This window comes from Chlorocebus sabaeus, chromosome 22, assembly GCF_047675955.1.
Source record: "Chlorocebus sabaeus isolate Y175 chromosome 22, mChlSab1.0.hap1, whole genome shotgun sequence".
Classification (NCBI taxonomy): Eukaryota; Metazoa; Chordata; class Mammalia; order Primates; family Cercopithecidae; genus Chlorocebus; species Chlorocebus sabaeus.
Genome location: NC_132925.1, coordinates 77,619,726 through 77,639,010, shown reverse-complemented (window position 1 = coordinate 77,639,010; position 19,285 = coordinate 77,619,726). Strand labels below are relative to the sequence as shown.

The following is a 19,285-nucleotide window of genomic DNA, read 5'->3' as shown; positions in this document are numbered from 1 at the left end:
CAGGCGCAGTGTCTCACAGCTGTGATCGCAGCACTTTGGAAGCCGAGGCAGGCAGATCACTTGAGCCCAGGAGTTTGAGACCGGCCATGGCAACATGGTGAAACCTTGTCTCTACAAAAAGTAAACAAAATTAGCCAGGCATGGTGGCACCCACCTGTAGTCCCAGCTATTTTGGGGACTGAGGTGGGTGGATCACTTGAGCCCAGGAGGCAGAGGTTCAGTGAGCCAAGATTGTGCCACTGCACTCTAGTCTGAGTGACAGAGCGAAACCTGGTCTTTAAAAAAAGAAGACATGTGGCTGGCCGCAGTGGCTCACGCCTGTAACCCCAACGCTGTGGGAAGGCAAGGTGGGTGGATCGCTTCAGGTCAGGAGTTCGAGACCAGCCTGGCTAACATGGCAAAACCCTGCCTTTACTAAAAAAATATACAAAAATTAGCTGAGTCTGGTGGTATGGACCTATAATCCCAGCTACTTGGGAGGCTGATGCATGAGAATCGCTTGAACCCGGGAGGTCGAGGCTGCAGTGAGTCGAGATCATGCCACTGCACTCCAGCCTGGGCGACACAGCAAGACTCTGTCTGGAAAAAAAAAAAAAAAAGAAGAAGAAGACGTGGGGAAGAATGTTTGTGTTGGTGTTTTTCCTAATTACCCAAACCTAGTAATGCCTCAGGTGCCCATCATTAGCAGGCTGAGTAAAGATGACCTGGTGCGGTCGTAGAATAGAATATTTCACCACGATGGGAAGGAATGGCCCACTCAACAATATGGGTACATCCGAGATTGGTAAAGTTAAGCAAGGGAAGCAAGATTCTGAAGAAAACATTGTGCGTTCCCAAAGATAAACTTCAAAACATGAGAAAACCTAACCGTTATTGCTTCGGAGTGCATATGTAGGTGTTAAAACTAAAAGGAGACCCAAGTGATTATTTCAAAATGAGGATGGTGGTGACTTCCTGGGGGTGGATGAGAGAGTGATAAGGGGCTGGCCAGGTAGGGGGAGGCAAGGTCTTCTCGTGTTCTGAGTGTTGGTCACACACCCACACACCAGGGCTCACTTCAGGATCATTTTTCAACAGTACATTGATGTTTCGCACACCTTTCTGCATGGGTGTTATATTTCACAATCAAAGAAGACAATGATTAACATTAGAAAGGAAGAGATTCAGACATTGCTTTCCTCTGGGACACATCAAGTTCCAAGCGACCTCACAACAAGCAAAGGAGAGTGACAGCACTTTTTAAAAAAACTTTTTACCATAACTACCCCTGACAGGCTGTGTGTTCTCTCCACAAATTGATTACAGGCCAATGAAAGAACTGTGCCTGCTTGGAATTGTATCATTAAGAGGTGACTCTGAAAGCAAACATCTCCTTGTGGAGATTAGAAACAGGAAATCAGAAACAAAGGGGATGGGGTGTCAAGTGACAAGTTTAAACACAAAGGGTGCCTCACTGCCGCTGTGCCGGGTCATGCTTGCTCTGTCTGCTTAGCCCAGCAGGCATAACTACATACTCCAGAAACCCTCAGAGATACAACCACCACGGTCTCCATCATATAGAAAGGCAGGCAAAGCAATTAGAGGCTGGGCGACTTGCCCCAGGGTCACATCATGAGAAGTGACCCAGCCCAGAGTCTAACCAAGGTCTTCCTGACTTCAGACTGGCTCTCCTGACTCCAGGTCCTCTCCCACTCAGATACCTGCCAGGCTCCCCACCTACCTTTTTCCATCTTGATTGAAACTCATCATGTGGGTTTTGTTGAAGGGGCAAGTGAAGACATACTGAACAGGACCATAATCTGTCACTGTCACTCTGACACCATTGTGACTATCCCTGTGGTCCAAAAGCTCGAAATAAGCCATCTGAGGCCAAATGGCTGAAGTTTCTGAAAATATCTTTTGTGGACTTTGGAAGAAGAGGACAAATGCTAGAACAAGGGACTTTTGGGAAAAATGAATCCTGAGGCAGAAATGTCATTATAATCCAGTAGCAAGAAAATGGAGCAGAGCTGAGTTGCTGTGAGGGGTTCTTGCCTGTTTTTGTGTGTGTGAACCGCCAAGCTCCCTGAATCATGGCATCCACCCATCCTTCCATCAACTGACTGCCTAATGTGCTGAGGGTAAAATGAACAAGGTTTCCCTTGTCCTCGGAAAAATTGTAGTCTCATGAAGAATTTTTTTTGTTTTTTGCCCTTGACTTTATTGGTGCAAAGACTAATGTTACTTGCATGCAGAGTAATCTCACGTTGAACCTTTGGAATGAACTTTATTAAAGGTCTCCATTATGGAATACTTTTAAAGAAATGGAATTTTGTTGTTTTTCACTTGAAGTTGGACTCTTAGGAACACAACTGAATGAGGTTTCTAGAGCAGTACTTCAGAATTCGGGCTGGCCTGGGTTTGAATTCTGTCTCTCCAACTTGGGAGCTGTGTGACCCCAGTACAAATTACTGAACCTCTCTGTCCCCAAGTTTCTGCCTTGTAAAGTGAGGATAATGAAAGTGCTTATCTCATGAGTATTATCGCTAAATGCGTTCAGACAGGGACAACACGGGGAAGAAGGCATGCCTGGTATGTGTTCAGCGCCCTCTAAATCAGTGATCAGCAAACTCTAATCTGCAGACCAAATCCAGCCCGCTGCTTGTTTCTGTAAAGTTTCATTGGAACACAGCTGCACTCATGTGTTTACATATCATCTATGGCTACTTTTGCACAACAATGGCAAACTTGAGTAGTCGTGACAGACACACTGGCTTGCACCGCCTTATGTATTTAATCTCTGGCCCTTTAAAGAAAATGTTTGTCAATCCTACCTCATCTAAACGGTAGCTATTACAGCAGCTCTACTAATAGTGTTGCCTTCACCCAGTAATTTGTTTATGTTGGGACAATGTAAATACCCACTCAGGTCATTACTTACCACTTGCTAGGCTTTACAGACACAGATTTCAGTTTTCATTTTGCTGATACCATCACATTTCAACTGAATTAATGAGGGTTTTGTTTTAATGTTTAACTTAAAGAAATCCTCCAAATTATTTTCTCCCTTTTGAACGGGAAAACTAATGCCGTATTATCTATAGCTCACTGATCATTTTGAACATCTTAACATGCAACAGAGTTTCCCGTTTGAAGTTTGTGTTTCCAGCATTTAATTACATGGAACTTTCCTGAAATGTGCTATAAATATGCAGCGCCCTGATCTTGGCTAATTGGCTCATGTCTATTAAGGATCTAGGAAGGACTGATGCTTATCAGAACATGTTTGATCTCAAAATCTTCTAGAAACAGGCACACTTAAGCCATTTCCACCATTTCCTGGATTTCAGTGCATCAAAACCACCACCATAGATGTAAGTTATTTCCACTTCTTTTCTTAGCCAGGAAATGGGATGCTGTGCAACTTCTATTTTATCACTAATAGTATTGTTAACAATAATGTTAAGATGTAAAAAGACTTCAAAAGTGATTCCTTTTAGATTAGGTTTGAATGTGAGGCCAGTTCTCATTCAGCCTGCCTTGTTTGTCAATATTTTATCATTTGAACAGGATTATGGAAATCCAGGGAAATGCCCTTTTCCTGCTTGTTTCAGTGGGATGTGAAGAGCAAAGAGAGCTCTTAAAAAGATACCTCCATTTGCCTGCTGCAAAAGTGCCTGCTAAAGTGCTTGCGACTACCGTGTGTGATTTTCTTACCCTGCTCGCATGCTCTATGTATGCTACCTCGGTGTAGGAGAGACAGACACTGTTGCAGAATGGGTTTGAAATCCAGTTGTGTTACAACCTGAACAAATCACTTCACCTCTTTGTGGCTCAGTTTTCTCAACTGCATCATGAGGTAATACTAATACCAGTCTTACTGGTTTATCCTGAGGATTCAGTGACTTACTGTACATAACTATGCCTGGCATATGGTAAGCACTCAGTGATAGCTGTCACCACTGCCACCAACCCCCCCCCACCCCCCCGCCCATCATCATCATTATTGTTGTCACTTGTGGACTTGAATATGGAAACCACGTGATGACAGGAAATGACTGCAGAGTTCTGGGTTCTGCCACCATCACTACCCAGCTAGTAAAATAGAACGCATATTGCTCGGTTTAGTTGGGCCACACAAAATAAAAATGATGAAGATGATGATGATGACGACGACGATGATTTGGGTAGCCAGTTTCTTTTGAGGTCAGGGGAAAAGGTAGTGGACAAAGAACCAGGAAGTGGGTGAAAGGAAGAAGCAGCAGCCTCTCTGCTTCTGCAACTGTTAACCTCTGTCTGTGTACCTAACCCTACCTGGACGTTCTATAAATACAATCTTACTGAATCCCAGTGGCGCCACAGTGAGGTAAGAATTCTTAATCCCATTTTATAAATAGGTAAAGTGAGGTTTTAGAGAGACGAGCGAATGTATCCTGGCCATGCAATGGAATAGTGATTTGAACCCGGTTGTGTTAAACTCTGAATCACATTTCTTTCTGCTCTGCTGGGCCAGCTTCTAAGTCCCAGCATTGACTCACTTTCTGATTATTGTCAAAAGCACTTAACTCTTGTATATCTTGGTTTTCCTTTGTGAATTAGGTCATTGACTGAGCATCAAAAGGAAACTAAAAGAATGTACACCTCGTGTCAGTTACGGCCACCAGAACCCCGTAGGGGAGAAAGGCAATCAATGAAACTGTTCAATGATAATATTGGGTTTTTGTCACCATATGACTCTATATAATTTAAATGTCATGTTCATTTCCTTAATTGTTGACAAGACTGCAATCTTTATGTGCTTTCTCTTTGGAAATATTAAGGTCAACATACATTTCATTTAAACATCAACCCGTAAATCAAAATGCTGCCCTTGGTCAACTGAAACCTCTAATAAAGTTGGAGGAGGCTAGATGTCTTTGAACCCAGTGAGGTGGCTGTTTCATGACCTTGGATTGCTCTTCTCCGGGTGCTTGAAGATAGGGATCTGATTAATAAGGTGGGCTTTCTCCCTCCCAGGCCACCTGGTTCAGATCCCACAGCACTAATTATTCATGCCATAGTATAGGCCCCTGGGATTTTCTCTGGACTGTGCCTGTAGGGAAGGCCATGAGGCATGCATTTAATCCTCTGCCTGCTGATGGAGAGTTTCACAGGCAAAAGTAAATTCCACACCTCCACCAGTGCATGGAGTTGACCCTGTTCATGCTCACATGTATTGCCTGTTGCTTTTTTAAAAAAATACCCTGCCCTCATATAGGAGTGCAGGAGTTGGCAAAATTTCTCTGCAAGGGGACTGATAGCAAGTATTTCAAGCTTCGTCAGCCATATATTCTCTGTTGTAACTACTCAGCTCTGCAGTGGTAGCCTGAAAGCAGCCGTAGACAATGCATAAACAAATGAGCACGTCTGTGTACCAACAGAACTTCATTTACAAAACTAGACACTAGGCCAGATTTGGCCCATGTACCATAGTTTGCCCACTTTTGACTTGGAGATACGTCATGACTTAGTTTGGTCAATTTCTTTTCGCCATGTATAAAGGACCTACTTTATAAAGTGCTGCATTGGGTGCCGGGGATAAAGCCAGGAGGCGTGGTCTTGCTGTAACAGAGCCTACAACCTGTCAAAGAGACCATGTTAGCCAATTACACAGACTGAGACCCAGGTCTTAACAACCTCTGACCTTGGGTAAGTTCTCAGCCCTCACTAGGATGTTGATTCCTACTTCACAGGGTTATGAAGCTTCACTTACAGAAAGGCCACACCAGGGCCTGGCACCCAGTTTCTGAACCATAAGTGTGAACTGGGAAAAGGAGGCAAACTGAGGCAAATTCCACAGTGTGGAATGGAGTCTTGGGTTGCAGGTCCTGAGGCTAGAGAACCCAGTTAGTGTAAACAGATGAGAGTCAATGCTGCTGCTACCTGGCCCTATGCGCACCTTTACTGTGGTCACATAAAACAAGCTCTGGACCTGGCTTCTACTAGACTCAGAAAGTTGACGGGGCCCTTTGTTGTGAGTCCTACTGAATAATGTCAGTATCTTAGTTAATCAATTCTGCGACTCTCATGTCTTCATATTTTAACAATTCTCAAATTGGGATGCATCTTTGAGTTCGTATCAAATCATTGTTTAATTAGCAACATGTAACCTTTACTAGTGGTATTGGAATAATGATGCATCTTACGATTGAAGATGACTTAGAGATGAGCAAGACAGTATCTAGGACTTATTGGTTATTTAAAATATATCAACTGCTACTGTGCTTGTTTGTTTCTTCATTCTCTTTTCACATAATTATTAGGCACCTACTGTGTTCTGGGGAAGTGTTTTAGCTGTTGGATATATGTACAGGCAAGGTCTTTGCTCTTGTGGAATCATCAAGCTGTTGCAGGAGACAGTAAACAAAGGAATGCTGGAAAGGAAATGAAGGTGTGATGCAGAAAGTTAATAGCAGGCCGGGCGTGGTGGCTCATACCTGTAATCCTAACACTTTGGGAGGCTGAGGCGGGCAGATTGCCTGCGGTCAGGAGTTCAAGACCAGCCTGACTAACATGGTAAAACCCCGTCTCTACTAAAAACACCAAAAAATTAGCCAGGCGTGGTGGCGCACACCTGTAGTGCCAGCTACTCGGGAGACCGAGGCAGGAGAATCGCTTCAACCCGGGAGGCAGAGGTTGCAGTGAGCTGAGATCCTGCCACTGCACTTCAGCCTGGGTGACAGAATGAGACTCCGTCTCAAAAATAAATAAAATAAATAAATAAGTAACAGAGAAAACATACTGAGATGGGGGGGCTCAGGCAGTGGCATTTGAGCCCAGACATGAAGGATGAAAAGGAATCATCTCTATGGAGGGTGGTGGGAGGGGAAGCATTCCAGGCAGAGGGAACAGCAAGGTGAGGAGGCAGGTAGGCGGTCAGCAAGGGAGAGAGAGGAAAATACAGGCTGCAGAGGTAGACAGGTCATGTAGGGCCCCATGGCCACCATGAGGAGTTTGGATTTTATATTCTAAATGAAGCAAGAATCCACTGGAAAAGTTTAAGCTAGGCAGTGTCAGGATTAGTTTTACATTTAAAAAACTAAAAGAGGCTGGGTGTGGGGACCCACGCCTATAATCCTAGCACTTTGGGAGGCCAAGGCAGACAGATTGCCTGAGCTGACTCAGGAGTTTGAGACCAGCCTGGGCAACATGGTGAAACCCTGTCTCTGCTAAAAATACAAAAAATTAGCCAGGCATGGTGGCTCGCCTGTAGTCCCAGCTACTCAGGAGGCTGAGGCACACAATCACTTGAACTCAGAAGGTGGAGGTGGCAGTGAACTGAGGTCACGCCACTGCGCTCCAGCCTGGGGGACAGAGCAAGACTCCGTCTCCACAAAAAATAAAATAAAAAGCTAAAAGAGTTGCCTAGTCTTCAGTGAGATTTCCTCACCTGATCCTGCAGATGAGGACCCCAGAGCCCAGGGATCCAGAATGAGGGTGGTAGAAAGCTGGGCGTGGGGAGATCCAGATACCCTTCCCACGTCACACATGGTGCGACTGTGGTCCAGCCTCTTTCCTTGTAAACCTTGTTTTCCTCTCATGTATAAGATGAAAAACTAGTGTCTTTGATACCTTGGTTTCCCCATCACCCAATCATAATTTCAGTCTTATGCCTGTTCCTTAAAATCATTTACTGTGAAGCCTTGCAGATGGCCCTACTTTGCAGACAGGACAGCCCCATTCCCACGCTGTCATTCCCATTTCATCCTCCTTATTGATGACAGAACGATGACATGCTTTGATCATCAACACCCCACTATAGAGAGCAAGTATTTTTGCTTGTATTTGGATCATAAAATTAACCCCTCTGGGCTCCCCCTAGGGAGGCCTCTGCTATCATCTTTTTTTTTTTTGGAGGCAGAGTCTCACTCTGTCGCCCAAGCTGGAGTGCAATGGTGCGATCTTGGCTCACTGCAACCTCCGCCTTCCCAGTTCAAGCGATTTTCCTGCCCCAGCCTCCCGACTAGCTGGGACTACAGGAGCACGCCACCATACCTTGGCTAACTTTTGTATCTTTAGATGGAGTTTGCCATGTTGGCCAGGGTGGTCTCAAACTCCTGACCTCAGGTGACCCACCCACCTGGGTCTCCCCCAAAGTACTGGGAATACAGGCATGAGCCACTGCGCCCGGTCGTCTTTCTTCTAATCTAATACCTTCTCACCTCCCTGCTGCCTTCTGGATTCTCACCCTCAGCCTCTTTATTTCCTCCTAACTTGCCGTTTCTCATTCCTGTGTTTGGCAGACGCTCCTGTCACACCTAAGACTCCTCCCAGGTAACACACTACATTCATGGCCGGTCTAGACTTAACCCAGAGCTGCTGATTCCATGTCTAGTGTTTTACTCAGTTGTGTCACCTCAATTCTGAGTGTAATTATCAATTGTACTTACCAACAGCTGATTGTTTCCCCCTCAAACCTGGGAAGTTTTGGACTGTTGATCTTTTCCTTCTGTTTTCCCTCCTGCTTACTTCACTCCAACCATTTCTCTATAAACCAGGCAGAGTCCCTCTGCACTGACTTTTCTCCCTTCCCGGAGTGTTCTTCTCCCCATGTAGCCACGTCGCTCACTTCCTCACTGCCTTCAGGCTTTCAATCAAATGTTTCCTTCTCAGTGATCCTGCCCTTGAAATTGCTATCTGCAAAACAGTGGTCAGGGTAGACCTCATTTAGAAATGGTGATTCAAATATGACGAAGTTGCTAACAGCTGCAGAATATTTGGTCCAAAACCAGCCATGAATGGAGTAATGAAGAAATGTCCTGGACAGAGTGAAAAGCCCATGCAAAGGCCCTGGGGCAGTGCGCTCGTGGGACGGCAAGGAGGCCAGTGTGGCTATACCTAAAAATCAGAAAGTAGAAGTGAACAAGGCTGCACAGGATGTAGGAACTCTTTGATACAGTCCTTGTAGAAAGTGGCTAGTCAGGTGTGGTCCTGAGACCAGCAGCATCTGTTTTATTAAAAATACAGAATCTCAGCTCTCACCCCAGATCTACTGGATCAGAATCTGCATTTTAACAAGCTTCCCAGATGATCTGCATGCACATTGAAGTTTGAGTGGCACTGTCATAAATCATCTTTCATTTCTAATGACTTAATGCCCAGTTCTTTCCACTATCGACTCCTTCCTCCCCTCCCTACATAACACCAAGCAGCGGCTAGCACTGCCCCAGTGATCTTAGGCATTTAAGGAAAAGTTAATTGCTTTTCCTCTAAAAAAAAAAAAAAATGTTGTGGGAACCCTGAAGAAACCAAATAATCATTGGGCTAAAAACAGAAGCTTGGGCTTTCATACACTTTCCTAAAATTAATTGGTCCTTTGTTTAGGGAATGCTTCAGGTTTTCTTCCCCTAGAAACTACCACATCCTGTCCAAATATCTTCCAATCTTCCAGTGTAATACATTGTTTATTGGGGTGTGTGCGAGTGGGTGTTCAGTGCACTTCCACAGTTCCCGATGACTGCACAGGTCTCTTCTATACATTGATTGTTCATCATATTTTATAAAGAGCTTTCTTTTTTTCCTATATAACCAAAGCATTGAAACTATTAGGCTATTAACACACCAAGAAATGCAATCAATCAGCTGATTATCATCTAATGTTTTAATGATCACATTTTTAATCCAATTATACATGTTTGAATCTTTCGAATTATCTTTAATTAAAAATTGCCTCCTGGCACTGCTATCAGAAATAAGAAATTGAACAGAATCAGCCAGATATAATTTAACGTTGAAAGGAAACTGCAAGGATAACTGGGCCGCACTGGGCTTAATGGTTGACCATGACTTTAAAGCCCTCATACAGAATTTTCTAATTGATAAGAAAAATTTAATCATCTTCAGCTATAAACCTTTTGCATTCGAATAAGGTTATTTCTTTTTCCAAATAAACCTCCCCTAACTGATTATTCATATTGTCATTCAAAATACTTAAAAATGAAAGAAAGGGTTGGGTAAAATGTAGACTACTTAATACAGTGTGTATTTAATATAAAAGTCATACATTATTCATTTTTGCAATTTGAATAACTTTGAATTTAGCATCCCTGTTCCTCATCTTTTTCTTTGATGAACAATTAATTATTAAAATATAATATTGTCTGCATATAGCACCCGGGATCCTTGAAAGTGGAATACAAGATTCATTTCTTTTCAATTCTTTTATCTAGTAATGCACAGTACCTGCCTATTAGGGTATAATGGAATGAATGGTGGTATAAATAGTTTTTCAAATATTTTTCTCAACTAATAAGTGGCTGGGACAGGAATGTTTTGAATTCAAATGATTAATTATGATAAAAGGTGGAGGCAGAATGCACTGATCAGGATGGGCATAGAATCACACTGCCCTTTTATAACAAGACTTATTTAACAAGCACTTACGCATGCTTACTGTGTCGAGCACTCCCCTAAGCCCTCACCTGATGTTAACTCATTTGATTCATACTGAGAACCTCCTTATAATGTCAGTGTTATTATCCCATTTTACAGATGAGGAAACAGTTACGCAAAGGTTAAATAACTCTTCTCAAGTCAAACCTTTAAGTAGACTGGGTAGGATTCATATCCAGGGGACCTAGCTCTAGCACTTCTCCCCATTTTATGGTATCTACATGTATTAAGATTTAATTAGTCAGGCATATAGGCTCACAGCTGTAATTTCAGCACTTTGGGAGGCTGGGGCAGGAGGATTGCTTGAGGCCAGAAGTTTGAGACCAGCTTGGGCAATACAGCCCAAGAACCTCATGTCTACTAGTTTTTTGGGTTTTTTTGTTTTTTTTTTTTTAATTAGGCAGGCATGGTGGTACAAGCCTGTAGTCCTAGCTACTCAGGAAGCTGAGAGGGGAGGACTGCTTGAGCCCAGGAGTTCAACGCTGCAGTACCACCACAGCCTAGTCAACAGAGTGAGAATCTGTCTCTAATTTATACAAAGAAAAAAAGAGATTTCATAAATAGAAGAGTTTACGTTTTCAGCTGCAAAGTGCTTTATTTCTTCTTCCCAGTGGCTATACTTAGGAACCACTAGTCTTAAGTCTGGCCAGTTGAGCCCCTATGGCTTAAGCTGGCATCAGTGGACAGTACTAGAAATATAGAGCTACCATTTCTGAAATTGATTCTAATTTGTAATTAAGCATTGCGAGCACCCCGTTTATCAGTAGAGCACTGTCTGTGGGACTGAGCAGGCAATGAAATTTTCAGAAAGAGCACTGCAAACTAATGTTCAACTTGAACTGAGACGGGGAGAAAAGAGTGAATTCTGTAATGTATTGTTCGTGTTAATTCTGTAATGCATTGTCATTTAGTAATGGGGGCACCTGAACATATAGCATAATTCCCCCCACCCCACAAGTCAGGCTATGGGTATCAAAATGACTTTCTGATATTTGGGAATCTTTTCCCTTAAAATAGGGGCAGGCAGAATACGACCGGAGGGCCAAATCCATTCTACTCTCTCTTTTTGTATGGCCCCTGAGCTAAGGATGGTTTTTACATTCAATCCCTACTTAAGTGAAATGTTATTCCCCTAAAAAGGAATCGTATTATTCTCATTAGGTAGACATATATTTTGAAAATTGTTCTCAGTTATTAATCGCATTTCAAATACAGTTAATAAGGTTGTGAAAGTTTGCTTATTATTTAAGTACCTACATAACATCTTGAAATTCACCTCTTGGCCTGCAAAACCTAAAATATTTACTCTTTAGTACTTTACTGAAAACTGTTGCTCATTCCTAGCTTAAAACCCAAAATGAGCCAGCCTGTACCTCTGCTGGGCTTGTGCTCAGCCACATGCTTGCCTTGTTAAATCTGGGCTTACAGTGCGCCAGGAACTATGCCAAGCTCCTTTTGTCTGTTAACTTGCTTAATTGTCACAGCAACCCTGAGAGTAAATATTCTCATTATTCCCATTTTACAGATGATGGAAGTAGCTCAGAGAGGTTAAGGCCTTCGCCTAAGGTCACACAGCCATCAAATGTCAGTTAATTCAAAGCCCATGCTAGACTGCTCATGCTGATGGACAATGTATCTAACATGGTATGCCTTTAAGGGCACAAGCAGTAATCCAGTTTAAAAAAAAAAATAGATATGCACAAAGCATTAAAGAAAGTAAATGACAAAACATTGGTAGCTTAGAGGAATAATAATAGTAAAAGTAGTAACAATTAGAGTAAGAATAATATGTATCACGTATGCAGTGTTTACTGTGTTCCGAGCTCTTTCTGAACCCCTTTCTTGTATTGACTTATTTATAATCTTCACTACTATAGCCTAAGAAGGTTTCATAACTTGCCTAAGCTCACACAGCTGACAGCGGAGTTGGTATTTGAACCTGGGCAGGCTGAAAATCTGCTCTCCTCAGCCACCCTTGAAGAAATGCACAAGTGCTGGGGGTGCTGATGCAGGCAGTGGTTAGATCTCAGTTTTCAGCACTGAGTGATGTGTCCTGCTCTCCAGGCATACTGTTTCAGATTCCCTGAATAAAGAATCCCATGTGAGTCTCTGTATTCTTCACGTTTTTGACCTTGTGTCTGTTACTTCACCCTGGTCTTCTACTTACCCAGCCCTAAAGTCAAAGAATTGGACTAAATAGATGGTTTTCCAAGTGTCCCTGGGTCCCCTACTCAGCTTCAGCCACCAGGGCTGACTTAACTATTTGAGTTGCTGGGCTCTTGGGCAAGATTTTGTTTGAAGAGACCATTCTTTGGCCTCCAAAGCCACTGAACTAAGCCGCTGAACTGTCCAAGTCCCTCCCAGATCACACAGTCCTAAGATTCAATGGCAGCAATAGTGGTGGAATGAATAAGCAGTGAAGCCAGGCCCTCCTCCCCTGTCCCTTGTACCGAGTCTACCCCCCTCGCCACCGATCTGACTGCACGTGCTGATCAACGAAAGCCAGAACTTGCCTCTGAAGCCCTGGTGTTGGTCAAGAACAGAGAGGCCCTTTGGAGTTTGCAGCAGGGGTCACACGCACTTTCCATCATGCCTGCTCAATCCATAAGCCCGTCGGAGAACTTACATAAGAGCCCAGCCCTGTCCAGTGTTCCCCCTTTGAAATCTAATCTCCTCCTGTTGGTGTGGCAGGTGCTTTTGCTTTATCTTTTGATGCTCTTTAAAGCCGTGGCCTCTCCCTAGAGTGTATTTAGATGGGGACTTGGCTGCCAGGGGTTTGCCGGGGTTGTCTTGTCACTTCCTGTCAGCATTCCGCATGCTTAACTGCAACCCTAATGTTGGATTGGGCCCCAGGGGGAAAGCTCTTCTGATTCTCTAGCCATTCGGCCTGGATGCCTTGATCCTAAGGCAGGTTGGTGTGCAGCGGTGTGACCCCAGGTTCACCTACAACATGAGGGAGACATGAAGGTGGCAGTTTTGCAGTTGGTGGTGCCAAGCCCTACCCACCCTTCTATCACTTGGGGCTTTGTGTTGACTGTTGACACAGCCCAGGAAGCTCAGAGGCAGCAAGCAAAGGCCAAAATATTTTCTCCTCCTGGCCAAACCAGTCCCCGCCAAGCATGCTTGCAGAGATTTCCCCTGTCATTAGGCTGCTGGTAACCAGGTTTAAATTAAAGCCCAGACTTGCCAGTGGGCGGAGGGGCAATTCCGTTATTTCTAGCCTTTTGTACAACAGAAATTGTTTTTGTAATTTTGATTATAGAACCCTGTGATTTGAAGAGTTTTGCATTTATTGGTTAATACTAAATTTTTCTTTTAGAAAAAGACGAATTGAACACCTCTCTGAGAATCAGCCAAGGTTTCTGAGCCTCACGAATAACTGCTGTTACTTCGCTGTTCACTAGTGCTTGGGCTTGGTTATTTAACCTCTCTGTGCCTTGATTTCCACACCTGTAAAATGAGTATTAGAAAGCACATACTTCATAGAGTTGTGAGCTAAGAGAGCATAGTGATGTGAATAATAAAATCCTGGATTCTAAACCCAGCTACCTGTTTCTGCATCCCGCCTCTGCAAACTGGGGATGATAATAGGACTAACTTCTTGGAGTTATTTTAAGCATTAAATAAATGTATCCTTATAAAGCTGTTAGAACAGGGCCTGTTGCATATAGTAAGTGCTGTTTAAGTGTTTGCAACATGTAAATACTCAGAATAGTGCCTGGCATATAGGTGAGGCTAAATCAATGTTAAGTGTTCTTCAACTAATCTTTTCCAAAAGGAAATTGCAATTTTAATTATAATATAGTTGATTTCTGTTGGGTTTTTGCATTATGCCCTAGTTACACAGACTTCTCGCGTCTGGGGATGCACAGTTGCCCAAATGCCTGCACTAGTTGTTCCGCGTAAAAATAAGAAGAGGAAGGAAGGAGGGGGGAGGTATGAGGCTTGGGAATAATATTCCTGTAGGCACAGGTGTGTCTATGAGGTCCCCTGGAACCCTGTTCCCAGGGCCCATGGTGGAAGCCATGAAGGAGCTAAGGGACCTCATGAGCAGAACTCCAGTAGTCTTATTGCGTCTCTAACAGAGAAGAGGAGAGAATCCCAGATGTAAATTCAAGACTAGATGTCTGGAGATGTATGTAGAGACTAGAACCTTCTCTGACTCATGAAAGAAGCTAGATAGTTTCCTGGGTGTGCTTGGGAGAATTACAAGACATTTTCCTCATCTTCTCTGCGACACTGTTCCTTCCTGTCCCGGAGCCTTTGCTTATGCTGTTTCTACTGCTTACAATGGTTTTCTTCACCTTGTTTGCCCCCACCCTTGCATTTTCACATAGCTAACCTCAGTGCCTTCTTCCGCTAAGTCAGAGGTGTGTGGTGTCTCTGGTGTCAAGACATCTGGATTCACATCCTGGCTTTGCTTCTTAGGAGCTGTGTGACCTTGAGCAGACACTAACCCATTACATGCCTTGCTTTCCTCATAGATTAATCGTATTTTCATTGTTGGGTCTGAACTTAAATGTCATTTCTTCTGTTTAAGGGAAGACACCTCCATGTTTGTAAAAAGAATGCTGGTTCCTGGGGCCATTCTTTTTAAGTTTCTAGTTGTGCCTTGGTTGGACTTCACTTTGATTTGGAGAGGACTTGGGAGAAACCATAATGAAATGTAGCCAGCTTTGGAATTGCACGTGACTGGTGGCTTACAGTTTTCTTTTCATAATGAGTCTCTCTATGTGTCCCAAAGTTTGTTGCACTGATTATCTCTCTGTTCATAGATAATTGGAGAAGAGTTCTATGATGAAACAAGGTTGGGAAGGGGTGGGTTAAACAAAGTCAAGCCCATTTCTTTTCTGCAAGACTTCTCAGAGATTTTAGTATGCTAGAGTGTTTTGTCTATTTCCTGGGGAAGAGGGAGGGACTTTAATGTGGCCCAACCGTGTTCATCATGGAACCTGTTTTTTACTGAAATATACTGTGGCGCTGGTGTCCTCAGAACACACCCTGGGAAATGCTGCTTTGTTTACTGAGGCTCTCCCACCACCAAATGCTAGTGCTTCTCAGGATATAAACAAACATAAGGCTTGTGATGTGGCACCAGCATGCCGAGGGTGTTGACTGTCTGCGGCGCGGAATGGCATGACTTACCATTGTACTTTTCTTTTCCCTTTTTCCCCTAACAGAGAAGGAGACCTTTCTGGATCCTTTCGTCCTCCGGGACCTCCTGCCTGCATCCCTGGGCAGCTATTATCGGTACACAGGTTCCTTGACCACACCACCGTGTAGCGAAATAGTGGAGTGGATAGTCTTCCGGAGACCCGTCCCCATCTCTTACCATCAGGTAGATATTCTGCCTCAAGTGAGGCTTCTGTGTTTACTTGTTTTGTATTGACTTAACAGTCCAGCATGGCTAGAGTATACCAGTAAGGAATTTGTTCTTGATCTTGTGCACGTCATTGATTCCTGCAGTCTTTCCCACAAACATGTTTCTGAACCCAAGAACTGCAAGCTATGGAACGTGGTTTCTTAGCCGCAAATGAAATTAACTCACTAAAGAGAATTGCAGGCAGGAAATCTGAGTATTGTTTAAGTATTCAATCTTGAGGAGGTAATAATAGCTGTCCTCGATGATGATGACCTTTTGTGCCAGAAACTCTTCTAAGCTCTTTATACATGTTGACCCATTTCATCTTCATGAACAACACACTCATGAGGTAGATGCTATTGGTACCCCCATTCTACAGTCTTAACGAGGAATGTGCTGTGCACACCCCATTTTATAGAGGAGATCGAGCCACACAGAAGGTTACGTGCCCACAATCACACAACTGGTAACCATGCCATGGTGTCTGATTCCAAAGATCATGCTCTGACCACTAAGCCTACCCACAGTTCAGAAAAGAAAGAGATTTGTGGACATGGAGAAATGAAATAAAACATACCGTTGATTGAGTTCTTTCTGTGTGCTATGCGCTTTACTCAGCACTTTACACATACCAACTTTATCAGTGGCAACACAAATATAGAGAGATGGGTATTCACATAGAACATATTGGCATGGAGAGATTGGGTAACATGCCCAAAGATTCATGGTTAATGAATGATGAAACCAAAAACTAAGCCTGGGTTTGCCTGATTCCAAAACCCATGTTTCTGACCACTATACTGCATTGCTTCCTTCTGAGTGTGGCCTGGGCACATTTCATGGGAAGGCATGATTTAGGCTGAGCAGTAAATGTGGGTAGGAACTGATGAATTGGAGATAGGATTGAGGCAATGTCAGAGGTAGGGGAACCATCCGGGGAATGAGAGGTCTTTAAATCACCTCATGAGGTCTGAATGTATGGTTGAGGATGATTCTTAGAAGGGACATGTCAGTTGTGCAAAATTCAGCATGGATTGGATTAACGAAAGTGTCAAATTTCTTCTGCATTATTCCCGAAAATAAAGCCCGGAAAAATGGATAGGATTTGTAAGAAAGTGGATTTGAGCCGTTAACCAGGACTGTCCAAAATTGAAAGGTACTTAGGATGTCTTTCATAGAAATGACCACCTCCAGCAGTCCAATTGTTCTAGTACCAGTTGACCTTCTGGGTCTTAGGTCAAGTATTCCAGTAGGTGGGTCTGAATAGACATTGACCAACCAACTACTAGGCTGGCCTTGGGTCACATGTCCATCTTTGAATGAGCCACCAGAGGGGCCAGATAGCATCCTGAAACATCCAGTGTTACCTCTCAGTGGGTAAATGGGGCAGGTTCCCTGGAAGAAGGTAAGGGCAGTAGAGACACTACTCCCTTAACCAAGTTAGGTCATGTAAGGCCAGGCTGAACAAATTTATTTGGCCTCACTGCTGTTTTGGCAATCATTTTACTTTCAGATATTTTTTCCTTTTAATCTGACCCTGACAATAAAGAAAGGACTGGTGATTTGGTTTCAGAACAGGATCTGCCAGCCTTAAGGAGATAATGAAATAAGAAATGAGTTTTCTTCCTAATGGTGATGCCAACATTGTTTCATTAAAAAAAATAATAATAAAGTTACAGCCCAAATATTTATATATGCAGGGTTGGCGGAAGAGACTTTTTTTTCAAGCTCCTTTTTTGTCAATTAATAAATACTTTTGTCTTGAAAGATTGAAAGGTTTGCAGCTAGGCTCAGTGGCTCGTGCCTATAATCTCAGCACTTTGGGAGGGTGAAGCAGGAAGAACCCTTGAGCCCAGAAGTTCGAGACCAGCCTGGGCAACATGGCAAGACCCCCATCTCTACAAAAAAAAAAAAAGTAAAATTATCCAGGCATGGTGGCACATGTCTGGTGATCCCAGCTGCTTAGGAGGCTGAGGTGGGAGGATCACTTGAGTCTAGGAGGTCAAGGCTGCAGTGAACTGTGATCGCACCACTGCGCTCCAGTGTGGATGACAGAGTGAGACTCTGTCTCAGAAAAAAAAAAAGAGAGAGAGAGAAAGGTTTGAGATAATGAAGTTAAGAAATGCTGATTTGGCTACTTTTCATGGAGAATTCCATGTAAGGAGAGGCAGAGAGTCGCTGATTAGCTGGAGAGAAATAAGACTATTAACATATGCTGGGTTTCATTACAGCTCCAGATTTGAAACAAAAGACGGAGTTTGGGGCTTGGATGTTTTGCCAAGTGTTTGTCTTTTAGATGCATTTTGATCATTTTTATAACTGGGGCTCTGAGAAAGTGCTTTTTAAATATCTACTCACTATTCCACTCTCTGCCACCCATACGCTCAAAGAGAAGAAATAATGTAAGATCTGTGTTTGCCTTCCAGTATGTAACTTCTCTGTAGGTACTGTGTTTCAGGGAAACAGAAAAGAAATTAATCATATTTGCTTTCCAGGTTCTTTGCTACAAACCATCTTAAGATAATACTTTACTTTTACCAGACACTGCTTCATGTGTCCCTTTCTCTCTCCCAAGGGAGGAAAACAGCTCATGTTCATGTGGCCAAACTGGATCCTTGCTGGCTGGCTTTGTGGAGGTCACAGCTGTGTCAGCCCTTGGAAAAGAAAGCATTCACCATCCAAGTATTATCGCTTCAGACCTTCCCACCCTGACCCTGCCAACATTCTTTCTGAAGTTAGCACAGAATGTTCATTTCAGAAAGGCGAACAGCCAATTCGGAAAAGCCAAGTAGTCAGGAATTCCATGTCTGCCTCTGACAGAAAGAAAACATTCCTAGTCCCTCGTTCTTCTACTTCTCTACAGTCTCTGTATTCTCTCTTTTCTTCCCTCTCATCCAGCATGGGTGCCTGCACTCGAGTAAAATTTGAGCATATTCACCATAAAATATAACGGTTAGCACAAAGTGTTGACTTGTATGATGTGGATTTCTTTGAAGCCTTTCAGAGCACATGCAGGCAAACACGAATCTTTCCTCTTTTGTTCCCTTTTGTGATTCTAGTTGGGCATTTAAATCAGCCTTGCCAGCCAGCGCACTTGTGTGATACCTCTGGCTTGTGTGATAATCTAGATTAAAATACAGCATTGCTAACCGAACCTTACATTGACTTGGGATTCCCCACGTAGTCAGCATGGCTTACGTGGCCCCTCTAAACATCTTCTGAAAATATCAGGCCAAAATCATGCCACCCAAACAAAATGGGTCACCCCAACAAAATGGCAGCACTCTCGGCCCTTGTGTGGGATGTCAGAGGAGCCAGACAACACATGGAGATGGCTGCAGGCAACGTGTCCGTGATCAGTCATAGAAGATGATTAGCTTTCAGTACAGTTAACTAGGATTTGTTTTCTTCTAGAATAGTGCTTCTCAGATGATGGTTCTTTGCCCATAGGCAACTAACCCAACCCTTCCTTTCCAGGACTATTTGCATCTTGTTGGTTAAAATAAGGCATTG

The 19,285-nt window shown here is 43.4% G+C and overlaps 1 protein-coding gene across 2 annotated transcripts in view; it reads left to right on the top strand.

Annotated features, from left to right (window-relative positions):
* The window catches only part of PTPRG (protein tyrosine phosphatase receptor type G), a 747,279-nt gene that overhangs the window by 591,281 nt on the left and 136,713 nt on the right, over positions 1–19,285 (top strand). For both annotated transcript variants that reach the window (XM_073009981.1, XM_073009980.1), the window contains exon 7: positions 15,591–15,748. In XM_073009981.1, the coding sequence (XP_072866082.1) occupies positions 15,591–15,748 (158 nt within the window). The remainder of the gene's footprint in view (positions 1–15,590; positions 15,749–19,285) is intronic.